At 46.8% G+C, this 12,500-nt stretch overlaps 3 protein-coding genes across 7 annotated transcripts in view; 1 reads left to right on the top strand and 2 right to left on the bottom strand.

The window, feature by feature from the left end:
* The window catches only part of stambpl1 (STAM binding protein-like 1), a 17,344-nt gene extending 11,417 nt beyond the window's left edge, over positions 1-5,927 (top strand). For 2 of the 5 annotated variants that reach the window (XM_037755958.1, XM_037755956.1), the window contains exons 8-12: positions 1-12; positions 103-240; positions 3,138-3,250; positions 4,521-4,620; positions 4,949-5,927. The exon at positions 1-12 is cut by the window's left edge. In XM_037755958.1, coding sequence (XP_037611886.1) covers positions 1-12; positions 103-240; positions 3,138-3,250; positions 4,521-4,620; positions 4,949-4,956 — 371 coding nt within the window. In that variant the 3' untranslated portion in view covers positions 4,957-5,927. Of the gene's footprint in view, positions 13-102; positions 241-3,137; positions 3,251-4,520; positions 4,863-4,948 lie in introns of those variants that run through there. The other 3 variants (XM_037755954.1, XM_037755953.1, XM_037755957.1) reach the window with 2 other exon arrangements.
* A 4,299-nt stretch (positions 5,928-10,226) lies between these two features.
* LOC119479863 (dentin sialophosphoprotein-like) lies at positions 10,227-11,532 on the bottom strand. Its single transcript, XM_037755831.1, has 2 exons — positions 10,416-11,532; positions 10,227-10,236 (listed from the first exon to the last, which is right to left on the bottom strand). The coding sequence occupies exons 1-2, from the start codon at positions 11,519-11,521 to the stop codon at positions 10,227-10,229; spliced, it is 1,116 nt and encodes a 371-aa protein (XP_037611759.1). The 5' UTR covers positions 11,522-11,532.
* Positions 11,533-11,616: 84 nt separating this feature from the next.
* acta2 (actin alpha 2, smooth muscle) overlaps positions 11,617-12,500 on the bottom strand; it is a 10,102-nt gene continuing 9,218 nt past the window's right edge. The window contains exon 9 of the mRNA XM_037755097.1: positions 11,617-12,400. Within this exon, the coding sequence (XP_037611025.1) occupies positions 12,257-12,400 (144 nt within the window). The 3' untranslated portion in view covers positions 11,617-12,256. The remainder of the gene's footprint in view (positions 12,401-12,500) is intronic.

Genomic DNA, 12,500 nt, shown 5'->3' with positions numbered 1-12,500 from the left:
TGTGGACGACTGGTGAGGCCGTTGGCTGTTCACAGGTGATGATGATGTCATCAATCACACCTGAGCTGCTCGCTAACGACCCCGACCGTCTCTCGCCCTCAGATGCACAACGAGTTCCTGCTGACTCACGTCGTGATCCCCAAACAGTCGGCCGGTCCGGATTTCTGCGACATGGAGAACGTGGAGGAACTGTTCAGTTTCCAGGACCAACAGAACCTGCTGACGCTCGGCTGGATACATGTACGACTGCACGCTAACCACACGCTAAACACGCTAAAAAAATGCTAACCACAGACTAAAAATACGCTAACCACACGCTACACACACGCTACACACACGCTAAAAACATGCTAAACACACACTACACACGCTAACCACGCTAAAAACACGCAAACCACACGCTACAGACGCTAACCACACATTGCACACGTTAACCAGCTAAAAACACGCTAACAACACGCTACACACGCTAACCACACGCTAACCACGCTAAAAACACGTTACACACGCTAAAAACATGCTAACCACAGGCTACACGCGCTAACCACGCTAAAAACACGCAAACCACACGCTACAGACGCTAACCACACATTACACACGCTAACCAGCTAAAAACACGCAAACAACACGCTACACACGCTAACCACGCTAAAAACACGCTACACACGCTAAAAACACGCTACACACGCTAAAAACATGCTAACCACAGGCTACACACGCTAACCACGCTAAAAACACGCTAACCACGCTAAAAACAAGCTAACCACATGCTACACACGCTAACAACATACTAACCACAGGCCACACAAGTTAACCACGCGCTACACACGCTAAAATCACACAAAACACATGCTAAACATATGCTAAACACACGCTAATGACAGAACCCAGACACATGCTAAACACACACTAAACACATGCTAAAGACAGAACCTAAACACACACTAATGACAGAACCTAAACACACGCTAAACACATGCTTAACACACGCTAAAGATAGAACCTAAACACATGCTAAACACACACTAAACACACGCTAAAGACAGAATCTAAACACACGCTAATGATAGAACCTAAACACACGCTAAACACACGCTAAACACATGCTTAACACACGCTAAAGATAGAACCTAAACACATGCTTAACACACGCAAAACATGCAGTAAAAACAAAAGCTAAACACACGTTAAAGTGGGTCCCCACAGTGTGATATAAATCAGTAGGTCCCCACAGTGTGATATAAATCAGTAGGTCCCCATAGTGTGATATAAATCAGTAGGTCCCCACAGTGTGATATAAATCAGTAGGTCCCCACAGTGTGATATAAATCAGTAGGTCCCCATAGTGTGATATAAATCAGTAGGTCCCCACAGTGTGATATAAATCAGTAGGTCCCCACAGTGTGATATAAATCAGTAGGTCCCCACAGTGTGATATAAATCAGTAGGTCCCCACAGTGTGATATAAATCAGACACACACACAGGCGGGCCTGCTCTGTGGTCGGCATGGAGCTGGACTCTCTGGTGACGGTGTCAGAGGACAGAACAGTCAACAGACTGCTGGTCTTACTGGACAACAGCAGCCATCCTCTGCTCTGCACGCCGCCATCAGCGAACAGAGGAGCTGGTTCAGAGGACGGGCTGCAGGACAGATAATAATACACACAGTGCACTCTAACAGACTGAGCTACTGGAGTTATCCTGAACTATACTCACTCTAACAGACTGAGCTACTGGAGTTATCCTGCACTATACTCACTCTAACAGACTGAGCTACTGGAGTTATCCTGCACTATACTCACTCTAACAGACTGAGCTACTGGAGTTATCCTGCACTATACTCACTCTAACAGACTGAGCTACTGGAGTTATCCTGAACTATACTCACTCTAACAGACTGAGCTACTGGAGTTATCCTGAACTATATTCACTCTAACAGACTGAGCTACTGGAGTTATCCTGCACTATACTCACTCTAACAGACTGAGCTACTGGAGTTATCCTGCACTATACTCACTCTAACAGACTGAGCTACTGGAGTTATCCTGCACTATACTCACTCTAACAGACTGAGCTACTGGAGTTATCCTGAACTATACTCACTCTAACAGACTGAGCTACTGGAGTTATCCTGCACTATACTCACTCTAACAGACTGAGCTACTGGAGTTATCCTGAACTATACTCACTCTAACAGACTGAGCTACTGGAGTTATCCTGCACTATACTCACTCTAACAGACTGAGCTACTGGAGTTATCCTGAACTATACTCACTCTAACAGACTGAGCTACTGGAGTTATCCTGCACTATACTCACTCTAACAGACTGAGCTACTGGCGTTATCCTGAACTATACTCACTCTAACAGACTGAGCTACTGGAGTTATCCTGAACTATACTCACTCTAACAGACTGAGCTACTGGCGTTATCCTGAACTATACTCACTCTAACAGACTGAGCTACTGGAGTTATCCTGAACTATACTCACTCTAACAGACTGAGCTACTGGAGTTATCCTGCACTATACTCACTTTAACAGTTTTCTTCTTCTCGTTGTATTTTTATATTTGGTATATTGTTTTGTACTACTAACTTTTTTACTAACATGTTTTAACACTATGGAACTGATGCTGGAAACTAATCTATATATTTATCAGTCTATCTCTCTCTATCTCTCTCTCTATCTATATCTCCATCTATCTATCCATCCATCCATCCATCCATCCATCTATCTATTTATCTCTCTATCTATCTATATCTCCATCCATCCATCCATCTATCCATCTATCTATCTCTCTATCTATCTCTCTATCTATCTATATCTCCATCCATCCATCCATCTATCCATCTATCTATCTCTCTATCCATCTCTCTATCTATCCATCTCTCTATCTCTCTAAAATGACCTCCGTTGTGCGTTTTCTTCGCCTTTATTTGCATGATCAGACGTCGCCATGGCAACAGTGTCTGTGGTGGAGCAGCAGATGAGAGAGGGAGGACCAGAGATAGGAACTCCCAGACAGAGGTCTCACTCTGCAGCGCTGAGCTGAACATATCTGTGTGTGTGTGTGTGTGTGTGTGGTCCTCACAGCGTGACCTCTGACCTCTGACCTCTCTGTACTCTCTGTATTCAGACTCATCCCACTCAGACGGCCTTCCTCTCCAGCGTCGACCTCCACACTCACTGTTCCTACCAGCTGATGCTGCCGGAGGCCGTCGCCATCGTCTGCGCTCCCAAACACAACGAGTAGGTCCAACACAAGCACACACACACACACACACAAAGGGGTCCCTTGACCTCTGACCTCTGACCTCCAGATCAGTGAATGTGTTTGAGGGCTTTTGTGTAAAAAAGAGCCGACAGGACGAAGCTGCAGCAGCAGACAGTCGGTCCAGATGATGCTGCAGCAGCAGACAGTCAGTCCAGATGATGCTGCAGCAGCAGACAGTCAGTCCAGATGATAATGCAGCAGCAGACAGTCGGTCCAGATGATGCTGCAGCAGCAGACAGTCAGTCCAGATGATGCTGCAGCAGCAGACAGTCAGTCCAGATGATGCTGCAGCAGCAGACAGTCAGTCCAGATGATGCTGCAGCAGCAGACAGTCAGTCCAGATGAAGCTGCAGCAGCAGACAGTCAGTCCAGATGATGCTGCAGCAGCAGACAGTCAGTCCAGATGATGCTGCAGCAGCAGACAGTCAGTCCAGATGATGCTGCAGCAGCAGACAGTCAGTCCAGATGATGCTGCAGCAGCAGACAGTCAGTCCAGATGATAATGCAGCAGCAGACAGTCAGTCCAGATGATAATGCAGCAGCAGACAGTCAGTCCAGATGATAATGCAGCAGTAGACAGTCAGTCCAGATGATAATGCAGCAGCAGACAGTCAGTCCAGATGATGCTGCAGCAGCAGACAGTCAGTCCAGATGATGCTGCAGCAGCAGACAGTCAGTCCAGATGATAATGCAGCAGCAGACAGTCAGTCCAGATGATGCTGCAGCAGCAGACAGTCAGTCCAGATGATAATGCAGCAGCAGACAGTCAGTCCAGATGATAATGCAGCAGCAGACAGTCAGTCCAGATGATAATGCAGCAGCAGACAGTCGGTCCAGATGATAATGCAGCAGCAGACAGTCGGTCCAGATGATGCTGCAGCAGCAGCAGACAGTCGGTCCAGATGAAGCCACAGCTCACTAAACCTTTCTGACAATATCTGTTATTGATCTGTGTTGTTCATTGATTTACAATAATTAATGTATACAGACATTTACATAAAGCAGCATGTCTGTCCACTCCCATGTTGATTAGAGTATTGAATATTTGACTAATCTCCTTTAAGGTTCATTATGAAGAGATAATAATGTGATATTAAATATTAGAATGAACTGACTGATGTTAGAACGTCTTCACTGTGTGAACCTCCTGAATGTCTCTGAGTGACCTGAGGACACACCAGATCACTGATGATTGGACAGATGTCCCCAGTGAGAGACGTGTTAACCCCCCCCCTCCTGTCTCAGTACCGGTGTGTTCAGGCTCAGCTGTTCGGGGATGTCGGAGGTTTCTGGCTGCAGACTCAAAGGTTTCCATCCTCACTCCAAGGAGCCGCCTCTCTTCAGCGTGAGACACTCTGTCCTTTCTCCTCATTGTGTTCCTGCTGCATCAATAAGTATTAATAAACAGAAACTCGACATAATCATATCATACAGCATTTTTTTTGGACATTTTTCAGACTTTTTTGTAAATTTTTTGGATTTTTTTCAGAAAAATGTCAGAGTGCAGCATCGCCCGGCTCCGACGCAGAGCTGCACCCCGTGAGTTGACTCATGCAGGTTACCTCTGATTCTCTGATTCTCTCTCTCTCTCTCTCTCTCTCTCTCTCTCCCTCTCTCACGCTCCCGCTCCCTCTCTCTCTCTCTCTCTCTCTCTCTCTCTCTCTCTCTCTCAGGTGTGTAAACATGTGGTGGTTCGGGACTCAAAGATCAGCCTGCTGGACCTCAGGTGACCTCAGGTGACCCCAGATGACCTCCAGTGACCTCAGGTGACCCCAGGTGACCTCCAGTGACCTCTGGAGATGACCCCAGATGACCTCCGGTGACCCCAGTAGTTTCCGTCTGTCATGCTGCGTGTCTCCGACCTCTGGAGAGGAGACGGTGAATCTCTGAGACTGTCAGACTGTCAGAGACGTTTTCATTCACCGTTCAGTTTTCTGAAGTTTATTTGTTGAACTTTGTTGATTGAAATGTTTCTGTTCCGGCTCTATGTTCTGCTGGTTCTGGTTCTGGTTCTGGTTCTGTGTGGATCAGAATTTAAATGAAGATGAGATGTGAAGTTAGTGTGACAGAGTGCCTTCTTCTTCTTCTTCTTCTTCAACCAACACGGTGAAGTTATTCTGCAGCTGCTCATCACAGACTCCATGTTGGTGTCATGATGGCGCCGCCAGTCTATCACTAAATCAACAGAACGGCGCTCTGGTCTCAGTCTGATGGTCTGATGCTCTCTCTGGTCTCAGTCTGACGGTCTGATGCTCTCTCTGGTCTCAGTCTGATGCTCTCTCTGGTCTCAGTCTGACGGTCTGATGGCGCTCTCTGGTCTCAGTCTGACGGTCTGACGGCGCTCTCTCTGGTCTCAGTCTGACGGTCTGATGCTCTCTCTGGTCTCAGTCTGACGGTCTGACGGCGCTCTCTCTGGTCTCAGTCTGACGGTCTGATGCTCTCTCTGGTGTCATCAGGTGAAATAGTGTATATGTTGAGGAGCTGCTGCCTCCTCCAGGCAGGAAGAGGAACTACAACACTAAAGGTTCATTAAAGGAGCAGCTGTTAATGTTCAGGTGTGTGCGTGCGTGTGTGTGTATGTGTGTGTGCGCGTGTGTGTGTTTTCAAACCGAATGCTGCTGTTTCATAATAAAACGTCTCCTGCTGCTCCAACAGTCTCCTGTCTCATTCAGAAACATCAGTTCATCAGTTCATCAGTTCATCAGTAGAGGTCTGGTGGTCTAGTGAGTCTTTATCTCTGCAGCAGATGTTCCTCAAAGCAGCAGATGTGCTTCAAAGCAGCAGATGTTCCTCAAAGCAGCAGATGTGCTTCAAAGCAGCAGATGTTCCTCAAAGCAGCAGATGTTCCTCAAAGCAGCAGATGTTCCTCAAAGCAGCTGATGTTCCTCAAAGCAGCAGATGTTCCATCTTCCTCATACTCACTGTAAAACAAACAGAGATCAGTAGAAATATGAGACTAGGAAGTGTTTCTGGGTCAGATGAAGTTCTACTTTAGATCTATCTCTGCTCTGTCTAATGATAGTAGTTATGATCATTAATATACTGTAGATGTGTGTGTGTGATTGTAAACAGTCCTCAGCTGGTATTTGATGATCTGGTTGAAATGAGGAGACGGTTTAACAAACCTCCAGCAGGTGGAGCTGTGGAGCTTCTACTGCAACATCTGGAGTAGTCATGTTCTGAAGGATGTGAGTCTGGTCCCAGATGTTAGAGGGACCCGGTCCCAGACGTTAGAGGGACTCGGTCCCAGATGTTAGAGGGACCCGGTCCCAGATGTTAGAGGGACACGGTCCCAGATGTTAGAGGGACCCGGTCCCAGACGTTAGAGGGACACGGTCCCAGATGTTAGAGGGACACGGTCCCAGGAACGACTTAAAACCCCCGAAACACCAGCAGCACCCCATGTTTATAGCGTTTACAGCGAGGACATGAGGGGACATGAGTGGACATGAGGGGACATGAGAGGACATGAGGGGACATGAGAGGACATGAGGGTGTCCTGGTCCTGGAGTTTGGCTGTAGTCTGTTTTATTTTGTAGGTTCCCTCCTCATGTGTCTTGTTTTACTTCCTGTCTTTGAGACTGTCTGCCCCGCCCTGATCAGATTCACCTGGTCCTCATTAGTCCTGCACTCACCTGGTCTCACCTCCTCTCACCTCCTCTCACCTGGTCTCACCTTCTCTCACCTCATCTCACCTGGTCTCACCTGGTCTCACCTCATCTCACCTGGTCTCACCTGGTCTCACCTTCTCTCACCTCATCTCACCTCCTCTCACCTGGTCTCACCTCATCTCACCTCCTCTCACCTTCTCTCACCTCATCTCACCTCCTCTCACCTGGTCTCACCTTCTCTCACCTCATCTCACCTCCTCTCACCTGGTCTCACCTTCTCTCACCTCATCTCACCTGGTCTCACCTTCTCTCACCTCATCTCACCTCCTCTCACCTGGTCTCACCTCATCTCACCTCATCTCACCTGGTCTCACCTTCTCTCACCTCATCTCACCTCCTCTCACCTGGTCTCACCTTCTCTCACCTCATCTCACCTCGTCTCACCTGGTCTCACCTTCTCTCACCTCATCTGACCTCCTCTCACCTGGTCTCACCTCATCTCACCTCATCTCACCTGGTCTCACCTCTCACCTAGTCTCACCTGGTCTCACCTCATCTCACCTGGTCTCACCTCTCACCTAGTCTCACCTGGTCTCACCTCATCTCACCTGGTCTCACCTCCTCAGTTCCTCTGTTGTATTCATGTCTACTTCCTGTCCTCAACATCTACGGAGACCAGATCCCAACCAACCAGCTGTGGGACGATGTGGGACGATGTGGGACGATGTGGGACACGTTACCACGGCTGAGAGGTATTCTAACATTTAGATATAATATCTATCTGACTTCAGTAATAAACATGTGTCCATGTGTCCATGTGTCCATGTGGTCTTCTTGTCTTCGTCCTCGGTGTGAAACGGATCAATAACTGTTAAATATCATTAATAACTCAGAGAATCTTCAGCAGCTGATAAACATGATCAGTAGATTGAGTCTGTTGGAGCTGCTCTTCCTTTCCTCCCAGAGAGTCTCCATCATGTTCCACCCAAACCTGCAGACTGGGACTTTACAGTGACTCACATTTGTCCTCCGTTGGGCCTAGCCTAGCCTAGCCTAGCCTAGCCTAGCCTAGCCTAGCCTAGCCTAGCCTAGCCTAGCCTAGCCTAGCCTAGCCTAGCCTAGCCTAGCCTAGCCTAGCCTAGCCTAGCCTAGCCTAGCGTAGCGCAGTGAAGACAGTGAGATGTTGACCTGCGCGTTGACCCAGGTGATGATGACGGCCTTCCTGCTTTCAACACAGCCAACAGGATAAAAGACGGATTTAAGACAAGCGTCTGTCCTGCAGCGGTTTGACTTTTAGAAACTAGAGACAATGAAAATGTGGGACATCGTCTCAATATGTGGGACGTGGGACAATAAGGGATAAACATGCTGTGGGGGACACCTGGTCACCCTGATCAACATCCTGATGAATGTCCTCTGTAGTTAGACGCCTGCATCAGTCAGCGCTGCAGAGGACGAGGACGTCTGGACGAGGGAAGACGTGTGACGTCAGACAGACGGGATGAAGTGAAAGGTCAGAGACATGTTTTATATTCTCTCCATCATGTCGTCAGACTGATATCATCAATCTGAGCCTGAACTAGAGCTGTTAGTGGACGTTACCGGAGGTTACCGGAGGTTACCGGAGGTTAATAGACGTTAACGGACGTTACCGGATGGTTCCAGGTTAGTTAGTGATCACACCTCCTTCTCCCTCATTACTGAACCTTTATGTCATTATTATAATAAAACTACTCAATTATATATTTAGTCGTTCTTTTATTGATTTTCTACTGAGCACAATGGTAGAATGTGATGATGCACAATGGTAGAATGTGATGATGCACAATGGTAGAATGTGATGATGCACAATGGTAGAATGTGATGATGCCCAATGGTAGAATGTGATGATGCACAATGGTAGAATGTGATGATGCACAATGGTAGAATGTGATGATGCACAATGGTAGAATGTGATGATGCCCAATGGTAGAATGTGATGATGCCCAATGGTAGAATGTGATGATGCACAATGGTAGAATGTGATGATGCACAATGGTAGAATGTGATGATGCACAATGGTAGAATGTGATGATGCACAATGGTAGAATGTGATGATGCCCAATGGTAGAATGTGATGATGCCCAATGGTAGAATGTGATGATGCACAATGGTAGAATGTGATGATGCACAATGGTAGAATGTGATGATGCCCAATGGTAGAATGTGATGATGCCCAATGGTAGAATGTGATGATGCCCAATGGTAGAATGTGATGATGCACAATGGTAGAATGTGATGATGCACAATGGTAGAATGTGAAGATGCCCAATGGTAGAATGTGATGATGCCCAATGGTAGAATGTGAAGATGCACAATGGTAGAATGTGATGATGCCCAATGGTAGAATGTGATGATGCACAATGGTAGAATGTGATGATGCACAATGGTAGAATGTGAAGATGCACAATGGTAGAATGTGATGATGCCCAATGGTAGAATGTGATGATGCCCAATGGTAGAATGTGATGATGCACAATGGTAGAATGTGATGATGCACAATGGTAGAATGTGAAGATGCCCAATGGTAGAATGTGATGATGCCCAATGGTAGAATGTGAAGATGCACAATGGTAGAATGTGATGATGCCCAATGGTAGAATGTGATGATGCACAATGGTAGAATGTGATGATGCACAATGGTAGAATGTGAAGATGCACAATGGTAGAATGTGATGATGCACAATGGTAGAATGTGATGATGCACAATGGTAGAATGTGATGATGCCCAATGGTAGAATGTGATGATGCACAATGGTAGAATGTGATGATGCCCAATGGTAGAATGTGAAGATGCACAATGGTAGAATGTGATGATACACAATGGTAGAATGTGATGATGCCCAATGGTAGAATGTGATGATGCCCAATGGTAGAATGTGATGATGCCCAATGGTAGAATGTGATGATGCACAATGGTAGAATGTGAAGATGCACAATGGTAGAATGTGATGATGCACAATGGTAGAATGTGATGATGCCCAATGGTAGAATGTGATGATGCCCAATGGTAGAATGTGAAGATGCACAATGGTAGAATGTAATGATGCACAATGGTAGAATGTGAAGATGCACAATGGTAGAATGTGATGATGCACAATGGTAGAATGTGATGATGCACAATGGTAGAATGTGATGATGCCCAATGGTAGAATGTGATGATGCCCAATGGTAGAATGTGATGATGCCCTATGGTAGAATGTGATGATGCACAATGGTAGAATGTGATGATGCGGTAGTGGAGGTGTCGGAGGTAGCTGAAGTGTCAGAGGTAGTTGAAGTGTCAGAAGAAGCTGAAGTGTCAGAGGTAGCTGAAGTGTCAGAAGAAGCTGAAGTGTCAGAGGTAGTTGAAGTGTCAGAGGTAGTTGAAGTGTCAGAGGTAGTTGAAGTGTCAGAAGAAGCTGAAGTGTCAGAGGTAGCTGAAGTGTCAGAAGAAGCTGAAGTGTCAGAGGTAGCTGAAGTGTCAGAGGTAGTTGAGGTGTCAGAAGACGCTGAAGTGTCAGAGGTAGCTGAAGTGTCAGAAGAAGCTGAAGTGTTAGAGGTAGCTGAAGTGTCAGAGGTAGTTGAAGTGTCAGAAGAAGCTGAAGTGTCAGAGGTAGCTGAAGTGTCAGAGGTAGCTGAAGTGTCAGAGGTAGCTGAAGTGCCAGAAGAAGCTGAAGTGTCAGAGGTAGCTGAAGTGTCAGAGGTAGTTGAAGTGTCAGAGGTAGCTGAAGTGTCAGAGGTAGTTGAAGTGTCAGAGGTAGCTGAAGTGTCAGAGGTAGCTAAAGTGTCAGAGGTAGTTGAGGTGTCAGAGGTAGTTGAGGTGTCAGAAGAAGCTGAAGTGTCAGAGGTAGCTGAAGTGTCAGATGTAGTTGAAATGTCAGAGGTAGCTGAAGTGTCAGAGGTAGTTGAAGTGTCAGAGGTAGCTGAAGTGTCAGAAGTAGTTGAGGTGTCAGAAGAAGCTGAAGTGTCAGAGGTAGCTGAAGTGTCAGAGGTAGCTGAAGTGTCGGAGGTAGCTGAAGTGTCAGAGGTAGCTGAAGTGTCAGAAGTAGTTGAAGTGTCAGAGGTAGCTGAAGTGTCAGAGGTAGTTGAAGTGTCAGAGGTAGCTGAAGTGTCAGAAGTAGTTGAGGTGTCAGAAGAAGCTGAAGTGTCGGAGGTAGCTGAAGTGTCAGAGGTAGCTGAAGTGTCAGAAGTAGTTGAAGTGTCAGAGGTAGCTGAAGTGTCAGAGGTAGTTGAAGTGTCAGAGGTAGCTGAAGTGTCAGAGGTAGTTGAAGTGTCAGAGGTAGCTGAAGTGTCAGAAGTAATTGAAGTGTCAGAGGTAGCTGAAGTGTCAGATGTAGTTGAAGTGTCAGAGGTAGCTGATGTGTCAGAGGTAGTTGAAGTGTCAGAGGTAGCTGAAGTGTCAGAGGTAGTTGAAGTGTCAGAGGTAGCTGACGTGTCAGAAGTAGCTGAAGTGTCAGAAGTAGTTGAGGTGTCAGAAGAAGCTGAAGTGTCAGAGGTAGTTGAAGTGTCAGAGGTAGCTGAAGTGTCAGAGGTAGTTGAAGTGTCAGAGGTAGCTGAAGTGTCAGAAGTAGTTGAAGTGTCAGAGGTAGCTGAAGTGTCAGAAGAACAAGGCATTGGTCTGATGTAAATAAATAAAACAGAACAGATGTGAATCCGATTGAAGAAACTGAACGACGTTAAAGTGTTGAAATGAACAGAAACACAGTTTATCTTGTACGAGAGCTCTTTATTGTCTTCCTGGGGCAATCGTCTGTCACTTCCATGTTGTTGACGTCACATCACACACTTCACTTCTTTACAGACAGCACCATGAGGCCACGCCTCCTGTTCACCTACAGCTGTGACATCATCATTACACGCTGTGACATCATCATTACACTGTGTGAATGTGCTCTACTCCCCAACGATGGAAGGAAACACCAGCGGGCAACATTCAAGCTTTATTCATCAAAAATAAAAACACACTTTTTGACAACAAACAGAACCAACATGGAGGACGGGGGCGGTGTGGGGGGGGTAAAGATGGAGGACAAGCGCCACATTCACAGTTTTAAGGTGAGCGGAGAGGGAGGATGTTTGAGCTGAAGTTCTGAATAGTTGAAGGTTCAGTTCACCAAAAACATCAACAGAAGATGACATCACTTCCTGTTACCAGCTGTCAAAATAAAACACTTATTTTAGCATCTTCCTAAATACCAAAAAACAACAACGTGGACTTCCTGTCTGGATGTTCTGGGGATCTGATCTGGGACCGGTTAGCTGGTGTGCAGTGAGGGCTGAAAGAAGACGGGAGGGTGGTGGGGGGGGTGGCGGCGCTGGAGGAAGACGGAGACACCCAGACGGGTCTTTCTAGAAGCACTTGCGGTGGACGATGGACGGACCGGCCTCGTCGTACTCCTGCTTGCTGATCCACATCTGCTGGAAGGTGGACAGAGACGCCAGGATGGAGCCGCCGATCCAGACCGAGTACTTCCTCTCTGGGGGGGCGATGATCTGCAGGACGGGGGACAAATAACGTTTAAGACTGGAAGTGGACATGTGTCTGACTGTAGATGGACGTGTGTCTGTTGTCTCTGTTGTATCTGTTGTCTCT

Source organism: Sebastes umbrosus, chromosome 20 (genome assembly GCF_015220745.1).
Source record: "Sebastes umbrosus isolate fSebUmb1 chromosome 20, fSebUmb1.pri, whole genome shotgun sequence".
Lineage (NCBI taxonomy): Eukaryota > Metazoa > Chordata > Actinopteri > Perciformes > Sebastidae > Sebastes > Sebastes umbrosus.
This window is presented reverse-complemented; position numbering and strand designations above follow the sequence as displayed.

What these genes read in the sequence shown, in the direction of transcription:
- LOC119479863 (XM_037755831.1), bottom strand. Translation starts at nt 11,521, where the DNA reads ATGCCTTGTTCTTCTGACACTTCAGCTACCTCTGACACTTCAACTACT.